This window comes from Canis aureus, chromosome 32, assembly GCF_053574225.1.
Source record: "Canis aureus isolate CA01 chromosome 32, VMU_Caureus_v.1.0, whole genome shotgun sequence".
Lineage (NCBI taxonomy): Eukaryota > Metazoa > Chordata > Mammalia > Carnivora > Canidae > Canis > Canis aureus.
The window spans coordinates 34,536,725-34,554,659 of record NC_135642.1 but is presented as its reverse complement, the minus strand read 5'-3'; the positions used below and the strand labels follow the sequence as shown (position 1 = coordinate 34,554,659).

Genomic DNA, 17,935 nt, shown 5'->3' with positions numbered 1-17,935 from the left:
AGTATGTTTCCTTTATGAAGCACTTTGAGTCCACTTATTTAGAGTGGTCTTAATGGTGTTGCAAGTGAATGTGGGAGACCTAGAGTCGGGTGAGAACAGACCCCACTGCTGGTCCACTTGGATTGCTGCTGCTGCCTTGTGTGCTTGTCTTCATGCTGGGCACAGTGAATTAAAAAAAAAAAAAGTCAGGTGAGAGAGACAGGAATCCTGCCCTCTCCACTCATCGTCTGGGTGAGGGAGATAAGATACATACTTAGGAAGAGAGATTTGACAGTATCAGGCAGCAAGTGATAAGTGCCGGGGGGAACTGCGTTACACGAGATGCCATCAGGGTAGTGAGGATGCTGGTCACACAGCACTCTGCCGCCTATGGAGCGCTCCACCCAGCCTCCTGCCAGAGCCTGGAGGAGCCCTTTGAAGGAGGTAGGAGTGAGGACTCTTATTCCCAGTGGACAGATGGGGAAACTGAGGCTCAGAGAGCTTAATGCCCAAACTTTAGAGCCTGTTCTGTTTCTGGTACACCACTTCCTACAGTTCTGAATGGAAGAAAAGCAAGGATTTTTAAAAGATTTTATTTATTTATTTGAGAGAGAGTGCTGGGGGGGAGGGCCATGCAAGAGGGGGAGCAGAGCAGAGTGGGAGGGGAGGGACAGGCAGGCAGACTCTGTACTGAGCAGGGAGCCCAACCCCTCTGAGATCATGATCTGAGCTGAAACCAAGTGTCAGACACTCAACGCACTGAGCACCCAGGCGCCCCAGCAAAGATTATCTTTGTTTCCTTTGTCAATGAGAAGTGACTTTTCCCAAGTTGATGGCAAAAGTAAGTCTTAAACCTCACTTTCTTTACCTTTCTTCTTTGCCTCAGTCTATTAGCCTACACTGTCTCCTTTTCGTAAGTTTTATCTCACGTTCAAAAGGGTATGTAATGATTATGTAGAGTTTAAAGAAAAAAAATAAACCGAACAACTTCCCACTGAACTGCTGAGATTGGACAGTGCTGGTATCTTTGGACTTCCCCGACCTGCACACCTCATTGAACTTGTGACACTTGCCTAGTTAGAGGGAGTCTGGCACGAGCAAGGCCCTATTATTAGGGTAGGTGATGTCGCCCAGAAGTTCTGAGTGTTTCTCAAATCCTGACCTTGCATCAGGATGTTGCAGGGAGCTTGTTAAAACTGCAGACTCCCTTCCTTCGTGCCTGGACAGTTTGTGAGCCAAGAATCTTAATATTTAAAACTGCCCTAGGTCCTGCTACTGAAATTGTGGTCTTTGCACCCACCCGCTGCAGCTAGTTAGAAATGCAGAATCTGGGGCTTGCCCTAGGCCTCTGCATCTTAACAAGGTCCCCTGAGAGACTCTGTGATTCGAGTGCACACGGAGGATTTGAGAATTGCTGCCCCAGAGAATCCTGACGCTGGTGGTCCTGGGAGCTCCCTCGAAGAAAGTCTGCTAATAGTACTCCTGGACAGGGACTGGGAAGAGAAAGCCTGGAAAAGGATGTCCTTCCTGATGCCAGTCACTGTTCCTTTTCTAGAAACTTACTCCACCAAGTCAGGGAAGAGACATGGCTTTTTGTTTTGTTTTTTCTGGTTACGAAGGTCATGTGTGTTTGTTGTAGAAAACCAGGGAAAAGCAGAAATTCCACCACCCAAAGAGATTAAAATAGTTAACATACAAGTGTATTTTCTTCCAGATTTTTTCTTTTTTCTTTTTTTGCCTTTTTAAAAGATTTTATTTATTTATCTGAGACAGAGAGTGAGTGAGCAAGAGAGAGGGAGAGAGAGAGAAAGAGCAAGAACACGCATGAACAGGGAGGAGCAGAGGAAGAGAGAGAAGCAAACTCCCCGATGACCAGGGAGCCTGATGTAGGGCTGGATCCCTGTACCCTGGGATCATGACCCAAGCAGAAGGCAGACACTTAACTGACTGAACCACCCAGGCACCCCTTTCCAGACTTTTTCTATGCACATGTACATTTTTCCCAGAAATTGGGAGCATGCTATATTTACAAGTCCAAGTCTTACTTTAATTCAACAGTATATCATAACCATCTCTAAAACTATTTCTTTTTTTAAAAAATATTTTATTTATTTATTCATCAGAGACACACAGAGAGAGGCAGAGGCGTAGGCAGAGGGAAAAGCAGGCTCCTTGTGAGGAGCGTGATGTGAGACTCAATTCCAGGACCCTGGGATCACGACCAGAGCCAAAGGCAGATGCTCAACCACTGAGTCACCCAGGTGTCCCTCTAAAACTTTTTCAAAAAGCAATTTTAATGACCATAGTCCATCATTTGAATATAACTATAATGCGATCTGCCAGTCCCTACCGTTGAATTTTGAAGTCCTTTCCCGATGCCCACTATTACAATCAACACCATAGTGATCAGCCCTGTTCATACCTCCCCGGGACAGGTGCCCACAAATGGGATCCCTGGGTCATAGTCAAGGTGGAGCCCCTCTCAGCATTTACCCTTTCTCTGGCAGCTTACCCTTTTTATTTATTTTTATTTTTTATTTTTTTAAAAGATTTTATTTATTTCTTTGACAGAGAGAGAGCACATGTAGGGGGAGTGGTAGGCAGAGTGAGAGAGAGAAGTAGGCTCCACAAGGAGCAGAGAGCCGGATGCGGGGCTCCATCCTGGGACCTCAGGATCATAACTCAAGCCAAAGGCAGATGCTCAACCGACTTAGTGACCCACGTGCCCCAGCTTACCGTTTTTAAAAACTTTCCCAATTTGATAGGTAAAAATTAATATCTGTGTTTTGGTGTGCATTTCTCTGATTATGTGAAACTGAACACTTTTTTGAGTGTGTTTCTTGGCCATTTGCATTTCTTCTCTGGATTTTCTGTTCATGTTCAGAAAGCAGGGGCTTTAAAAATGGTTTTCAGTTCAGATTCAAGATAAAAGTCTTGCATATATTCAAATCTTTGGTTCTGGGCAGACCTCTCAGCCATATCTTCATCACAATATTGAGGTAAGACCATACAGGAGGAGTGCGTCCTTTTTTTTTTTTTTTAGATTTATTTATTTATTTATTCATCATAGAGAGAGAGAGAGAGACCGAGACATAGGCAGAGGGAGAAGCAGGCTCCACGCTGGGAGCCCCACTCGGGACTCCATCCTGGGACTCCAAGATCCCGCCCTAGGCCAAAGGCAGGCGCCAAACTGCTGAGCCACCCAGGGATCCCCGAGGAGTGTGTCCTTCTTAAGAGAAATCCATTTAATCATAAGGGTAATAGTAGTAACTGACTGGTGTACTGAGCACCTGTTAGGTGGCCGCATTGGGCCTGGCCTTCTCACAAACCTGTGTTCCACCCGCACAGCATCCCTCTAGCAAGGGACTCCCCTCTCCCCATTTTACAGGGGTGACTCGAAGGCTCAGAGAGGGTCACTCCTCTAGCAAGTGGAGGAACCGGCATTCGATTAAGGACTGTTAGCGGGTGGGAAGCCCGCCACCCCCGACCCGGGGCGCAGTGGAGTAGATGGAGGGGCAGTCCTCTGGGCCCTGCTCCACCGCTCTTCCGTCTCCTCCCCCAGATGGGAAACCCATCTCCACGGATGTCATCGTCCTGGGCCGCACCAACCTACTCATCAGCAGCGCGCAGCCCCGGCACTCGGGCGTCTACGTGTGCCGCGCTAACAAGCCCCGCACGCGCGACTTCGCCACTGCGGCCGCCGAGCTCCGCGTGCTGGGTGAGGCGCGGGGGGCACCGGGCAGTGGGGGTCGGGGGAGCCGGCGTGGGGCGGGCCGGCAGGGCCGGGTACGGAAGCCGGGGACGGGGAAGGGCAGCTGGGTGTGTTGGAAGGACTGAGGGCCCACCCCGAGGATGCGACAGGGCCAGCGCTAGGGGGCCGGCACCCAGGGAGGCGGCTCTGGTGGGGGGTGGAGTGGAGGAGGGCAAGTGGGGGAATGGATGGGGGGATTGGGTGCGGGTGGGGAAAGTTGAGCCGGGGAGAGAAGAGGGGTGATCAGGGTGCGGCTTGGGGGGTAGGGGGATGGGGAGGGGACCTAGGTCTCGGGACTGAGGGCTAGGGGAGACAGTGTGGTCCGGGTGACACTCGGGGACGGGGTCGTGCAAGGCTGGGCTAACAGTGCGGAAGGGTAAGTCTCGGGCGCGGGTCGCGGAAGGACACGAGAAGCAGGTCGCGGTGCCGGCCCCGGAGCGAGTGGGGGAAGCCCGGGAGGAGCCAGGGCGCGTAGGGGCGGCCCCGGAGGCCTTGGGGACACCCGGGCGAGGAGCAGAGGTGGACTGGCGGCCGCGGCACCTGGGGGCGGCCTAGCCCCCCGCGGCCCGGGCGCGCCGTCAGCGTGTCCCCCGTCCCCCGCCCCCAGCCGCCCCGGCCATCTCGCAGGCCCCGGAGCCGCTGTCGCGGACGCGGGCGAGCACCGCGCGCTTCGTGTGCCGGGCGGCGGGGGAGCCGCGGCCCGCGCTGCGCTGGCTGCACGACGGGGCGCCGCTGCGGCCCAACGGGCGCGTCAAGGTGCAGGGCGGCGGCGGCAGCCTGGTCATCACGCAGATCGGCCTGCAGGACGCCGGCTACTACCAGTGCGTGGCCGAGAACAGCGCGGGCACCGCGTGCGCCGCCGCGCCCCTGGCCGTCGTGGTGCGCGAGGGGCTGCCCAGCGCCCCCACGCGGGTCACGGCCACGCCGCTGAGCAGCTCCGCCGTGCTGGTGGCCTGGGAGCGCCCCGAGCTGCACAGCGAGCAGATCATCGGCTTCTCCCTCCACTACCAGAAGGCACGGGGTACGTCTGCTGGGGACCCGCGAGGGGGCGCCCTGAGGGCGGCACAAGTGAGATGACGGAAGGATTGCCGGGTGGGTACTTTGGGGGGTGGGATGGGACGGGAGGGGACGGGATGGGACGGGACGGGACGGGACGGGACGGGACGAAAGCCTACGGGAGAGACCCGCCTAGATACGCCCTAGGCCGCAGTCCTCGATGCCATGCTGGAAGGGTTAACGTGTGCGTGGCCCGTTTCCCCCTCAGCCACAGTCTGTTTTGATAGAGGAGAAAGAGGATGCCTTTCCTCCCAGGGAAAATGCCTTGGCATTCCGGGAGCCGGTTTATTAACTGCAGTGGGAGTCATTTCAATTAGACACGAGAAGGAACTTCCTAATTGGTGGAGGAGTTAATACAGGGAGACTAGAAGCCAGGGAAGTCTATACTCTCCAGCTCATGTGATCTGGTGATTTAGTTATACACAGACTATTCTGGAGCCTGGGACAATATGAAGGATCCCTCGATAGCCTCCAGCTGGCAGACCTTTGGGGTGGCTCTCTGACAGTCCCTTTGTCCCCTGTGTCACTGCCCCAGGCATGGACAATGTGGAATACCAGTTTGCAGTGAACAATGACACCACAGAGCTGCAGGTTCGGGACCTGGAACCCAACACCGATTACGAGTTCTACGTGGTGGCCTACTCCCAGCTGGGGGCCAGCCGCACCTCCACCCCAGCGCTGGTCCACACACTGGATGATGGTAGGGCCTCTAAACCTGCAAGAGGCACCTTGGGTTCCAAAAAATTCCCTGGGGATGGTAGCTCACTTCTTTTTACCAGCATATGCCAAGGCACTTTTACCTGCCTCTTACCATCTTTTGTGCCACGTAAGGGGGTGGATATGGATTCTTCCCAATTTAGAGTTTGGGAAACTGAGGCCCAGAAAATGAGAGTGACTTGCCCAAGGTCAGTAGTACAGCTGGGACTTGAGTCCAGGTCTTGATTCCCTATGTCATATGGCCCTTTTCAATACCCATGTACCATCCAGTCAGGCAGGGGCCGGTGACGTGAACCCACTGGATGTAGAAGATTGTGCCCCAAACCTTTTTCTGGCTTTGGGGTGGGAAGGATATCCCCTCATATCCAGTTTGGGGCTCCCCTGAGAGGCTCCCTTTCCTCCCTCAGATCCTGGTCCTGGGCCTCCTTCTGACTTGCTGTGTGACCTGGGCAAGTCTCTGACCGCTCCTGGGCCTCACCTTCCACGTCGGTGGAGCAGAGCTCACGCTGATGTTCTTCTGTCTCAGTCCCCAGTGCAGCGCCCCAGCTCTCCCTGTCCAGCCCCAACCCCTTGGACATCAGGGTGGCGTGGCTGCCCCTGCCTCCCAGCCTGAGCAATGGGCAGGTGGTGAAGTACAAGATAGAGTACGGTTTGGGAAAGGAAGGTAAGTGGAGGCAGGGTGAGGGCTCCCCCTAGCTGGGCATTGTTGATAGGAAGGGCTGACCAGAGTAGCTGCGGACCCAAGCAGAGGTCAGGGGATGTCTGAGGCAATGAGGCAGAGCTGTGGAGTAGAGAAATAGGAACCTGGACAAGAGGAGTATGGTCTGGGTGTAGGGAAGCCAAAGAGGCAAAGCTCCTGACGGAGGGAGGTCTGGGTTCTAGCCCCACCTCCTCTACAGCTATAGTGGATAATGCTGTTAAGTCCCTGCCTCAGTTTCCTCATCTGTGAAATGAGGCGAGTAGCCTAGGTAATCCCTGGAGTCCCTTCCGATTCAAAAAGCAGATAAGGGATGGGCAGTGGAGGGCATGCTTGCAGGTTTGAGTAAACAGCATTGGGGAGGATGTGTTAGGGCAGATGTAGGTGATTTAGGGGAGAAGGATATGAAAGGTATAAAGAGTTAGGGGAAGACAAGTGGCTGGGGGCTAGGGTGAGAGTGAAGAAGGAGGGAAGGGTGAGGAAGGGGGCTTAGGGTGGTCACCAGGGTTCCAGAAGGTGGTGCCTGATGGCCTTCAGAGACAACCCCTTGCGCCTGCGCTCTAGTGTGTGCCTAAGGGGATGATGACAGCTCAAGGGGAAGTGTGGAGTCCACGCCATGGTTCTCTCCACTCTAAGCTGAAGCCGATGGCCTGCGTCAGCCCAGGCCAGAGGCACAGGAGTCAGCTCTGGAGCTGTGGAGTCCGTCCAGGCACCAGGGCTTCAGTGCTCAGAGGGCCTCAGGCTCTCATGGGCACTGAGGAACTGGGATCTGGAGTAGAGTAGCTGGTATGGGGACGTTGAGGAGTCATGGTCCTAAGGTAGCCACCCTGCAGCCATATTTTCTGTCCCGGCAGATCAGGTTTTCTCCACCGAGGTGCCTGGAAATGAGACACAGTTTACACTGAGTGCACTTCAGCCCAACAAGGTGTATCGAGTCCGGATTTCGGCTGGCACCGGGGCTGGCTACGGGACCCCTTCCCAGTGGATGCAGCACCGGACGCCCAGTATGCACAACCAGAGCCACGGTATGGGGTTTGAGGGGAGAGGAAAGATAGTGTGTGTGACCATGTGGGTGTACATGTGCCTTTGGAACAGAGGCCCAACCACCCTCTCCAATCAGAGACCTTCCATGGCTCCCCCTGTTTGACGGGTAAGGGAAGCAGGTGTAGAGGTGAAGGCTGGCCTTTACAGGCAAACCTGGCCTCCAGTGTCCCTTCTCTCTGCTGTGTGACCTTGGACAAACCATTCACAGCTCTGAGGCTTCCCTTAATGCCAAAGGTGGCATGAGGATTAATAATGCATTGTAAACACATGTTTAGTACTTAATAAGAACTTGTTAAATAGTCGTTGCTTCCACCAACTCGGATTGTCAATTTTATCGAGAGGCCCAATAATGGAATGATTAAGGGCAGATAGAACCTGGCACCCATACTATCTGTATGACATTGGACAAGTTAATTAACTTCTCAGTTTTCTTATCTGTAAGATGGAGACAATAGTATTTTTGTCATTTTATGGGTTTCTGAGAATATAGTTAAAACACACGTACAAGGTCCTTAGAACGGTGTCTGACACATAGCAAGGCCCCACTCTTAGGCTCCACGTAGGTTCCTGACACCCATGGCTCCTTTCCAGCCTCAGCAACCCCTGTGACCCTCCCTTGCTTGTCCGTACCCATGCATTCATTCATTCAGAAGAACCAGAGCCCTGTGCTGTGCCATATACTGTCACTCCTACCCCAGGGGTGCTCCTTGCTAACCTCTTTGCAAACACCCAGGAGACGTCCCTGCATTCTCAGCACTTGGCATGTAGAAGAATGAGTTCACCTCTAGCCTGAGCCCAGGCCTGGCACTAAGGGTGGTGGCTGAGTGCCGCCGCACTGGGAGAAGGTTGGCAAGGCTCTCACTCAGTGCTGGCTTCCTGCTTTTGGCTTCTTCCTGCCTCATCCCCTTCTCCCATCCCTGCCTTCCTTCTCATTCCCCATTCTCTCACTCCTTCTTCCCATCCTGCTCCTCTGCCCCCAGTCCCTTTTGCCCCTGCAGAGTTGAAGGTCCGGGCAAGGATGGAGTCCCTGGTGGTGTCGTGGCAGCCGCCCCCCCACCCCGCCCAGATCTCTGGCTACAAACTCTACTGGCGGGAGGTGGGGGCCGAGGAGGAGGCTGGTGGTGAGAGTCCCCCAGGGGGCCGCGGAGACCAGGCCTGGGATGTGGGGCCTGTCCGGCTCAAGAAGAAAGTGAAGCAGTATGAGCTGACCCAGCTAGGTGAGGAGGGCTGCAGGAGGGAGTGAGACAGATTTAGCCTTGGGTGGGACTTTGGGCAGCTGGGCATGGGAGCTGGGAACGGGACGCTCTCTGGGATGAAAGGGTGGCCTCAGAGGCCCCTCTAGCCAGTGACCCCCGTGACCTTCCCCAGCCCCTGGCCGGCTGTACGAGGTGAAGCTTGTGGCATTCAACAAACACGAGGACGGCTATGCGGCAGTGTGGAAGGGCAAAACAGAAAAGGCTCCCACGCCAGGTGAGGAGGCTCAGGAAGCAGCGGGAGGAGGGCTCCGTCGAGGGGTCTGTGTGCTACTGCCTTCCCCTTTCCTCTGGGCCAGTCCTAGTGGTCAGCCATCCAGTAGCCTTGGCCTCCCGCAGTCCCATTCTCCGAGGCTCAAAGGGCCTCTTCTAGCCCCAGACAGCCTCTGTTGTAGAGAGAAGTTTCAGTTAGTGCAGTGCCTTACAGGCGTGCCACTGGATTTTCATCATCCATGGCAGTGGTAATTTGGAAGGTTTGAACAGAGAGAAATCCCATGGTTGATCAGTAACTCCTGACCCTGTTTGACCTTTAAACATTTTTAAAAAACATATCCACCTACATTACTGTCTATCAGATTATCCCTCCACTCTATGCTGGGAGAGTGTCCCTCTGTGGCCCATCGGGAAACTAAGCCTCAGAGAAATAAAGGGATTTGCCCAAGGTGGCACAGAGCCTAGACTAGAACCAAGTCTCCTGACTGCCCGACAAAAGTCTGTCCGCTGTAGTATGCTGCCCCGTGGCTCTGCATGGGCTACCCCATTTGCCCATCATGACACCCCCTTACCCCTTACTTCCCAAGGCTGATTTTCAACCATGTATGTGGTTTTGCCAAAGGAGCACTCAACCAGGAACCAAGAAACCTAGCTTCTAATTCCAATTTGTTCACTCAGCAAATATTTTACTGTCTACTAACCTGTTCTGGAAATTTAGTGATGAACAGTGCAGATAAGGTACCTGCTGTCACGGAGTTTATTTTATTCTGTATTGATGTAATAAACACACCATCCTATAATATATAATACTTACTATATGTCTTAGTTCAGGCTGCCATTAAAAATACCCTAGATTGGGTGGTTGAAACAAGCATTTATTTCTCAGAGTCTTGGAGGAAGTCCAAGATCAAGGCATCAGCAGAGTCAGTGAATGGTGAGAGCCCACTTTCTGGTTCATAGACCATAAGGCATCTTCTCACTGTGTCCTCACGTGGCAGGAGGGGCTGGAGAGCCTTCTGGGGGGCTCTTCCATAAGGGCACAGTTATGGGCTGAACGTTTGCACGCCCTCCTTCCCCCCTATTCATACATTGAAACTCTACTCTCCAATATGGTGTGTTGGGAGATAAGTAGGGTTAAATAATTATGATCAGGAGGGGGGAGCCCTTAGGAATAGATAGGTACCCTTATAAAAATCACAAGAGAACTCGCTTCCTCTCTCTGCTCTCCTCCGTAAGGTCATACAACGAGAAATTGGCAGTCTGTAACCCACACATGGGCTCTTTACCAGAACTTGAGCATGCTGGCATCCTGGTCTCAGACTCTGGCTTCCAGAACTGTGAGAGATAAATTTCTATTGTTTGTAAACTACCCAGTCTGTGGTACTTTGCCCGGAGGGACAAAGATAGGCACGAGTCCTGTTCATGAGGGCTCCACCACAGGTTCCAGTCTCAACAGATGAACACAAACATTGAGTCCATAACAATGTGCCACACACTTTTCTACATCCTTAAGAAGTATTGGCTAATTTAATGCTCATCACAACAGTATGAAGGAGGTACTGTTAATGGGCCCCACTGACAGAATAGGGAATGGAGGCATAGAGAGGTTAAGTAGCTTTTCCCAAGTCACACAGCGAGTCTGTGACAGAGCTGGAATTGGAACCAGGGCAAACCTGGCTCCAAAACTAGTGCTTTTAATCACCATAATTTGCTGCTTCTCTCTAGTACAGTTTGCTGTGCATATGACCTTGGCAAAAATCTCCTTAATTCTTGGGAGCCTCAGTCTCCTCATCTGTGAAGTGGGAATGTTGCTACCCAACCCACAGGATCAGAAGACAGAGAGTGAAAAAAAGTGCCTTGGAACTGCGAACCACCACCCATATTTCGGGATGAGTGTCCTTCCTCCTTTTCACACGCTCTGTTTTCACCTTCCAGACTTGCCCATCCAGAGGGGACCACCCTTGCCCCCTGCCCACGTCCATGCTGAATCAAACAGCTCCACGTCCATTTGGCTTCGGTGGAAAAAGCCAGACTTCACCACAGTCAAGATTGTCAACTACACTGTGCGTTTCAGCCCCTGGGGGCTCAGGAATGCCTCTTTGGTCACCTATTACACCAGGTGGGGAAGCCAGGGGGTTGGGGGCAGCAGATGTTGATACAGGGAGGGACCTCGGGGATTCAGGAACCTTTCATGGTTCGCATGTTACCCTAGGGCACACAGAGTCTGATGCCCTGATGGTGCCAGGTGGAAAGGGGAGTCCATCCTATCCCATCCCCTCACAACAGAGCCTCACACTCAACCTTAGGGAATGTGATGCACAATGGACCATTTCTTCAATCTCAGAGTCCTCCTGACATGACAGGGAAGAGACAGCCCAGATGCTCTCCTGAAAGAGCCCCCCAGTCAGATGGAGAGGCACAGCCTCTGCCCTGAGGACCTGCTGGTTAGGCAGAAGAAAAATCACATAAAAGTACAATCAAAAACACAATAAAGCAAATAAAACAGAATAAAATAGAGAAACATGGTAGATATGTACAACTGCAGCCAAAGTACACTAAGTCAAGGAAAAGATGCATCAGAGATGGATCCTCGGGTGGACGATGACTTGGATTAATCCAGGAAGGTTTCCTGGAGCAGAGGGCCTAGTCTGCAGATTGGACAGACTGCCCTGGGAGCAGCATGCATCCAGACTTCTCTGTAGGACTCTTGGGTGGTGTCAGTGGCCTCCAGGCCAGTGAGTAGATTCCCCACCCAGGGTAGGGGCTGGGGCTGGGCTGGGCTGGGGTGGGTGAGTGGATTTGGACAGGCCTGCCCCGCTAGGAGGGTGTGCTAGTCACGTTTCTCACCTCCACAGCTCTGGAGAAGACATCCTCATTGGTGGGCTGAAGCCATTCACCAAATACGAGTTTGCGGTACAGTCTCACGGTGTGGACATGGACGGGCCCTTCGGTTCCGTGGTGGAACGCTCCACCCTGCCTGACCGTGAGTGGCCCTCTTGCCACCAACCCCCATCTTTTACCCCACTCCTTCTTACCCCAGTGGCCCTCTTTTCTAATTTGTCCCTCGGAACCCCATATCTCTCTATCCTTGGCTTTGCGTTTATATAGGCCAGTCCTGTGCTGGTCTTAACCATTTCCTCATACACACAATGAGATTTAGAGGAGTGGCTTCTTTTATAAGACTACCAAGACCTCACTGAGCTGGTGAAAAGGCACCAGGTCAGGGAGGCAGGGGTCCTGGATTCTGCATTTGGGTCTCCATCCTGTCCTTGGCACACAGGGAGGCTAGGGCAGGTGACTTCCCCCTTGGGCCCCGTGTCCCCACCTGTAAAAAGAAGGGATGGAGCCATTCGTGGTGCAAGTCTGTGACTCTGGAACCTCTGGAAATGGCATTCCAAGACAAAGGGACTTTTGTTCTCATAACAGAGGCTCTTTGGTTCCGCCAGCCCTCAAACTGTCCACCTTCCCATTGACAGAAGATCTTGGTCTCAGGATCTGAAATAAGAAGATGTTTGGGGGGGTAGGGTGTGAAAGCCCTGCACTCTGATGAATTTCCTCTTTAAAATACTGCTTACAATTTGTCTCTCACCCACTTCTCACTTCAGTTATTAGGGTCTTAAATTGCATAAGGAGTTTAGGGGCTCCTGATGTTTCTTCAGAGGAGACTTTATGACCCTGGCTCCCCAGCACAACTGGCTGTGCTACAGACGGGGGATGTTTTCTCCTTTTGTAGATGGGGGGACTAGAGCTGAGATAGCTGAGAAGCAAGGAGGGTTCCGGCAGCCTGTGATGCTGTGGCTGTCTTATGCCTTAGAGCCCTGGGTCCCCATCCCACCCTCCGCTGGGCCTTGAAAACCTGAAACCCCAAATCTCTCCCTTTCCAAATCCCTAGTCATCTGGGTCCGTACTTCGTCTCACCCTTCCTCATTCACCCCTACCCCCAGGATCAGCTTCCTCTCTAAAAACAAAATACCAACAAAACAACAAAGGTTGTACTTCTCGTACTGGGATTGCCATGACCCTGAGGACCTGTGTCCAGGGCAGACATAGACAAAGGCTTCACAAGGCATCAGCTAATTTTACTTGGATATTTGGAGGTAGCCAGGTGAGTTAGGAACTTTAAATGATAGTTATAAACACGATTTTTATGCTAAACTTTACCATGGAATAGAGGAGGAACTTAGTATGAGAGTTTGAAATGAAATGTAAGCCTTCTAGAAAATTCTGAACTCTGCCCCCAGGTCTCTGGAATCCCAGTCTCTTCCACCTTTGGAAGTATTTGGGTGTGGATGTTTGAGATCTGCTCCAAGGAATGAAGAAGAGTTTCTGGGAGGGGGGGATGGTAGTGTTTTCCAGAAACTCCCCAGTTAGAGATCAGATCTCATTTTGCTTTGTGGTTTGTGGTTTGTTCCAGTGAAGGAGGAGGAAGGGAGGCCACGTCCTCATGCCCTGTCTCCCAGCTGCCCCTGCTGGAGCTGAGGCTCTCAGTGACCATACTTTTCCCCATCTCCTCCCCTGCACCCCAGGGCCCTCGACACCCCCATCTGACCTGCGCCTGAGCCCTCTGACACCGTCCACCGTTCGGCTGCACTGGTGCCCCCCTACAGAGCCCAATGGAGAGATCGTGGAGTATCTGATCCTATACAGCAACAACCACAGCCAGCCTGAGCACCAGTGGACCCTACTCACCACGGAGGGTGAGAGCTCCCACACCAGGGCGTCTGAGCAAGAGGTTCCCCACCCTCTCTCCCTTTTCCACCCTCTCCAGTCGCTGGGTTAGCAGTGAGAGTGTGGCTGAGGGTTGTTCCCGGGGATCCTAGGAGGAGCAGGCAGGAGCTAGTGCCTGAGTGGGAGAGCAGATCTTCTCAGTCCTGCTTTCCAGGCTATCCCAGCACCCCACACCCACCCAGCCCCCTAGCCCTACTTTCCTTGCTTCCCTCTGCCCCCAGGAAACATCTTCAGTGCTGAGGTACACGGCCTTGAGAGTGACACCAGGTACTTCTTCAAGATGGGGGCACGCACAGAGGTGGGGCCTGGGCCCTTCTCTGGCCTGCAGGATGTGATCACTCTCCAGGAGAAGCTCTCAGGTATGAGGGCAGGAAGGGAGGAGTGCGTCCATCCTGGGGGCAGCCTGAGGTCTTCTGAGGCCCTTGGAGTTGACCTTTTTTTTTTTTTTTTTTGGAGTTGACCTTTAGCGCTAAAGTCATCTCTTCCAGGGCCCTACCCCTGGGCACAGATCCCCTTTCATCGTTTTGGACAGCTGGCTTCATGGTTTGGTGTGGAGAGGGCAAATTTGAATGGGAAATGGGTGTAGTTCAGTGGTGATTCAGTCTAAGACGTCAGATTTATGGGAGACCAACTTGGTTCTCTGGGAGATGGCTTTGATTGGAGGATTGGCTTGGAGAGGTGATGAGCTTTATGGGGTGGAAAGGGGTAGCAGGACTGGCTATATAATTTGCAGGGCCAAGTGTGAAATGAAAATGTGGGGCCCTGGGCACCCCGGGTGGCTCAGCGGTTTAGCGCCACCTTCAATCCAGGGCATGATCCTGAGGACCAGGGATCGAGTCCCACATCAGGCTCCCTGCATGGAGCCTGGTTCTCCCTCTGCCTGTGTCTCTGCCTCTGTCTCTCTCTCTCCCCCCCTCTGTCTCTCATGAATAAATAAATAAATAAATAAATAAATAAATCAATCAATCAAACAAAAAGAAAATGTGGGGCCCTTATTAAAAAATTAGAATTTTAGCCTGGGTAGCTCAGTTGGTTAAACATCTACCTTCAGCCCAGGTCATGACCCTGGGGTCCTGGGATCCAGCTCTGCATTGGGCTATTGGCTCAGTGGGAAGTGTGCTTCTCCCTTTCCCTCTGCTTGTGCTCTCTCTATCAAATAAATAAAATCTTTAAGGGCAGCCCGGGTGGCTCAGCGGTTTAGCGCCACCTTCAGTCCAGGGCGTGATCCTGGAGACCTGGGATCGAGTCCCACATAGGGCTCCCTGCATGGAGCCTGCTTCTCCTTCTGCCTGTCTCTGCCTCCCTCTCTCTCTGTCTCTCATGAATGAATGAATAAATAAATAAAATATTTTTTAAAATTAGAATTTCAAGATGGTGATAGCAGAGTTTTAAACCAAGCATGGCATCCTTCTAACTGTGGCCCCCATGTGACAGCTCTTGTTGCACACCCATGAAACCAGTCCTAGTGTGTTTCGCTGAAAGGCCAGGTTGATAGAGAGGGATCACAACTTCAGATGTCCAGTGGGAAGGACAGTCAGAGAGAGAGGTAGGAGTGTCCAGTCGTCCTCACATCAGAAGATTTGGAGTGTCCAGAGGGTGACACTCAGACCAGCAGTCTCCTGAGGAAGCCACAGAAATCCTAACCTATGAACCCTGGACCTTCTCTTGGCCTTGACCTGTTCTGTCCCCTCTCTCTGACCCACCAGACTCCTTGGATGTGCACTCGGTCACAGGCATCATTGTGGGTGTCTGCTTGGGCCTCCTCTGCCTCCTGGCCTGTATGTGTGCCGGCCTGCGCCGCAGCCCCCACAGGTGGGTGAAGGAGCCAGTCTGACTGCAGACAGGAGAGATTTCCAGGAGGGCTGCAGATGAGAGGGCAGGGAAAGTGGCCGTGACTTGCCCGAGGCACTCCCAGAAGCTCCACTAAGATTAAGACTCTGGGAAGGAGGGATTGGAGGTGATGTCCTCATGAGAATGGGAAGTGGGTTTAGGGGAGCCCCCCAGCCTACCTCTTCAGTAAGGGCGAGCCTGGGCAGAGGTGCCTTGTCTCATTGCCTCTGTAGCTGCTAGCATCTTGGAAAGAGGGACCCCAAATCTCAAGATACCTGGAGCCTGGGGAGGAAAGGTGCCATTTGCAAGGTCACAGCTGTTTTGAATGTAGTTTCTTAATCATCACCCAGACAGGGAAACCAGACTCCCGCCCAAGGACACAGGCGGGACTGGACCCCAGGCCTGCCTCCACCCCTCACTTTTGGACCGCTGTGCCTGACTCTCTGTCTTGCCTTCCAGGGAAGCCCTCCCAGGCCTGTCCTCCACGGCCAACGCTGGGAACCCCGCCCTGTACTCTCGAGCCCGCCTTGGCCCCCCGAGCCCCCCAGCTGCCCATGAGCTGGAGTCCCTTGTGCACCCCCGCCCCCAGGACTGGTCTCCACCGCCCTCAGACATCGAGGACAGGGCTGAAGTGCACAGCCTAATGGGTGGCGGTGCTTCGGACTGCCGGGGTCACTCCAAGAGAAAGGTAAGCCTGGAGCCTGGGTAGGTCAGAGCCCCACAGTACAGCTCATTCCCAAACGGGGCACCAGGGGGCGCAAGAGTACAATGCCTGACCCCGTCACTGTCCCCGCCACCCCCCTCACCTGCCCCTCCTCTTCCCTGGGCCAGCTGCAGAAGAAAAGGCACTCCCTCCTTCCTCTGAAAAGGTTGGCAGGGCTGGGAAGCAGATGGGCCTTCATCCCTGGCGGAATAGGTCAGCCTGGTTCTCACGGAAGGAGGGAAGGGCCCCTCCGTGGCCACAGCCCCCAGATCCCTCATCATCATCCTGGAGCTGGAGCAACCAGCCTTCCCCAATAGGAAGACAAGAGGCTGGGCAGCTTGGCTGTGACCAAGAGAGCCCAGGACCTGGATGAGGTGGGCCACGTAGGGCAGGTCCCTTCATGCCAGCAGGGGTGGCTCATCCTGCCCTTTTCTGCAAGCTTGCTCAAACCCTTGGGTGCTGCACCCCTCTTTGTCTGCCTGTGTGGCGAAGGAGACCCTGCCCTGCTCAGACACCTCTAGGTGTTCCCAGAGCCGGTGGTATTGGGCTTTTCTGCAGAATTTCTCCATCCTCACATTCACCTCCAGACTCTTGGTTCCTCCCCACAGCCTTAGTTGGGGGGGATGGCCAGGAGGCCAAGAGCCTCCATCTACTTCCCTCCCTTACGCTCCCTTCTCCTAGCCAAGCGCCTGATGCTCTCATATCTTTCCCCCCTCACAGATCTCCTGGGCTCAGCCAGGTGGGCCAAGCTGGGCAGGTTCCTGGGCGGGCTGTGAGCTGCCCCAAGCAGGCACCATGCCATCTCTGACCCGGGCGCTGCTGCCCCCTGCTGGAACGGGGCAGACGCTGTTGCTGCAGGCTCTGGTGTATGACGCCATAAAGGTCAGTGTCCTGGGAGGCAGAGGCAGGAAAGGAGAGGAGGGGCTCTGGGCTTGTGAAGAGCAAGTAGGGAGTTTTCTGGTGACCCCGGATGGTCACTTCCATGGGGATGGAAGTCCAGCTAGGAGGCCCCCTGGAACCTCTAAAGGCGTGTGGGTGGAGGGCAGACAGTTTGCAGGAATCTGTGTCTCACCAGTTGCTCCTCTCCTGATGCCTAAGTGGGCTCCAGCAGAATTACTATGGATCCGAGGGTGGGCCTGGCCTGAGTGCAACCTGCCCTTCCCCCTAAACACTGAGGCTCTGACTAAATCTGGTATTTCTGGAACTCTGGGCAAGGGCAAATGGGTAGTATTCTATTTTCCCCTGCCTTCACATGGGCCTGGTCATCATCTCTTGTAGGATAGTCATTATGCTCTAGGGCTTGGGGGAGTGGGTCAGTCCTTCTCTGCCCCAAGTATATTAGTCATTTTTTAAAAAAGATTTTATTGGGGATCCCTGGGTGGTGCAGCGGTTTGGCGCCTGCCTTTGGCCCAGGGCGCGATCCTGGAGACCCAGGATCGAATCCCACATCAGGCTCCCGGTGCATGGAGCCTGCTTCTCCCTCTGCCTGTGTCTGCCTCTCTCTCTCTCTCTCTCTGTGACTATCATCATAAATAAATTTAAAAAATTAAAAAAAATAAAATAAAAAAGATTTTATTTATTTATTCATGAGAGGCACACAGAGAGAGAGAGGCAGAGGGAGAAGCAGGTGCCATGCAGGGAGCCCGATGTGGGACTCGATCCTGGGACTCCAGGATCACGACCTGGGTCAGAGGCAGACACTCAACTGCTGAGCCACCCAGGCGTCCCTGTTAGTCATTTTTTTAAGGTTTATTTATTGGGGTACCTCAGTGGCTTAGTCAGTTGAGTGTCTGCCTTCAGCTCAGGTCATGATCCTGAGGTCCTGGGATCAAGCCAGCGGGGAGCCTGCTTTTCCCTCTTCCTCTGCCACTCGCTTGTGCTTTCTCTTTTGCTCTCGTGCTCTGTCTCAAATGAATAAAATCTTTAAAAAAATTTTTTATAAAGATTTATGTATTTATTTTAGA

The 17,935-nt window shown here is 53.4% G+C and overlaps 1 protein-coding gene and 1 long non-coding RNA gene across 7 annotated transcripts in view; one reads left to right on the top strand and one right to left on the bottom strand.

The window, feature by feature from the left end:
* IGDCC4 (immunoglobulin superfamily DCC subclass member 4) overlaps positions 1-17,935 on the top strand; it is a 40,344-nt gene that overhangs the window by 19,171 nt on the left and 3,238 nt on the right. For 4 of the 5 annotated variants that reach the window (XM_077881516.1, XM_077881514.1, XM_077881517.1 and 1 more), the window contains 14 exons: positions 3,542-3,697; positions 4,338-4,751; positions 5,322-5,486; positions 6,030-6,167; positions 7,055-7,225; positions 8,225-8,461; positions 8,613-8,714; positions 10,646-10,829; positions 11,566-11,693; positions 13,237-13,407; positions 13,660-13,797; positions 15,145-15,250; positions 15,728-15,956; positions 16,692-16,853. In XM_077881516.1, the coding sequence (XP_077737642.1) occupies positions 3,542-3,697; positions 4,338-4,751; positions 5,322-5,486; positions 6,030-6,167; positions 7,055-7,225; positions 8,225-8,461; positions 8,613-8,714; positions 10,646-10,829; positions 11,566-11,693; positions 13,237-13,407; positions 13,660-13,797; positions 15,145-15,250; positions 15,728-15,956; positions 16,692-16,853 (2,501 nt within the window). The remainder of the gene's footprint in view (positions 1-3,541; positions 3,698-4,337; positions 4,752-5,321; positions 5,487-6,029; positions 6,168-7,054; positions 7,226-8,224; positions 8,462-8,612; positions 8,715-10,645; positions 10,830-11,565; positions 11,694-13,236; positions 13,408-13,659; positions 13,798-15,144; positions 15,251-15,727; positions 15,957-16,691; positions 16,854-17,935) is intronic. The other variant, XM_077881515.1, reaches the window with a different exon arrangement.
* Positions 7,843-16,830, bottom strand: LOC144303401 (uncharacterized). 2 transcript variants are annotated; one of them, XR_013370466.1, is made up of 4 exons: positions 16,075-16,830; positions 15,448-15,550; positions 12,036-12,205; positions 7,843-8,883 (listed from the first exon to the last, which is right to left on the bottom strand). It is a non-coding gene; the product is annotated as an uncharacterized LOC144303401 (long non-coding RNA). The 2 variants fall into 2 exon arrangements; XR_013370465.1 differs by lacking the exon at positions 7,843-8,883 and having other exon boundaries at positions 9,565-12,205; positions 16,075-16,827.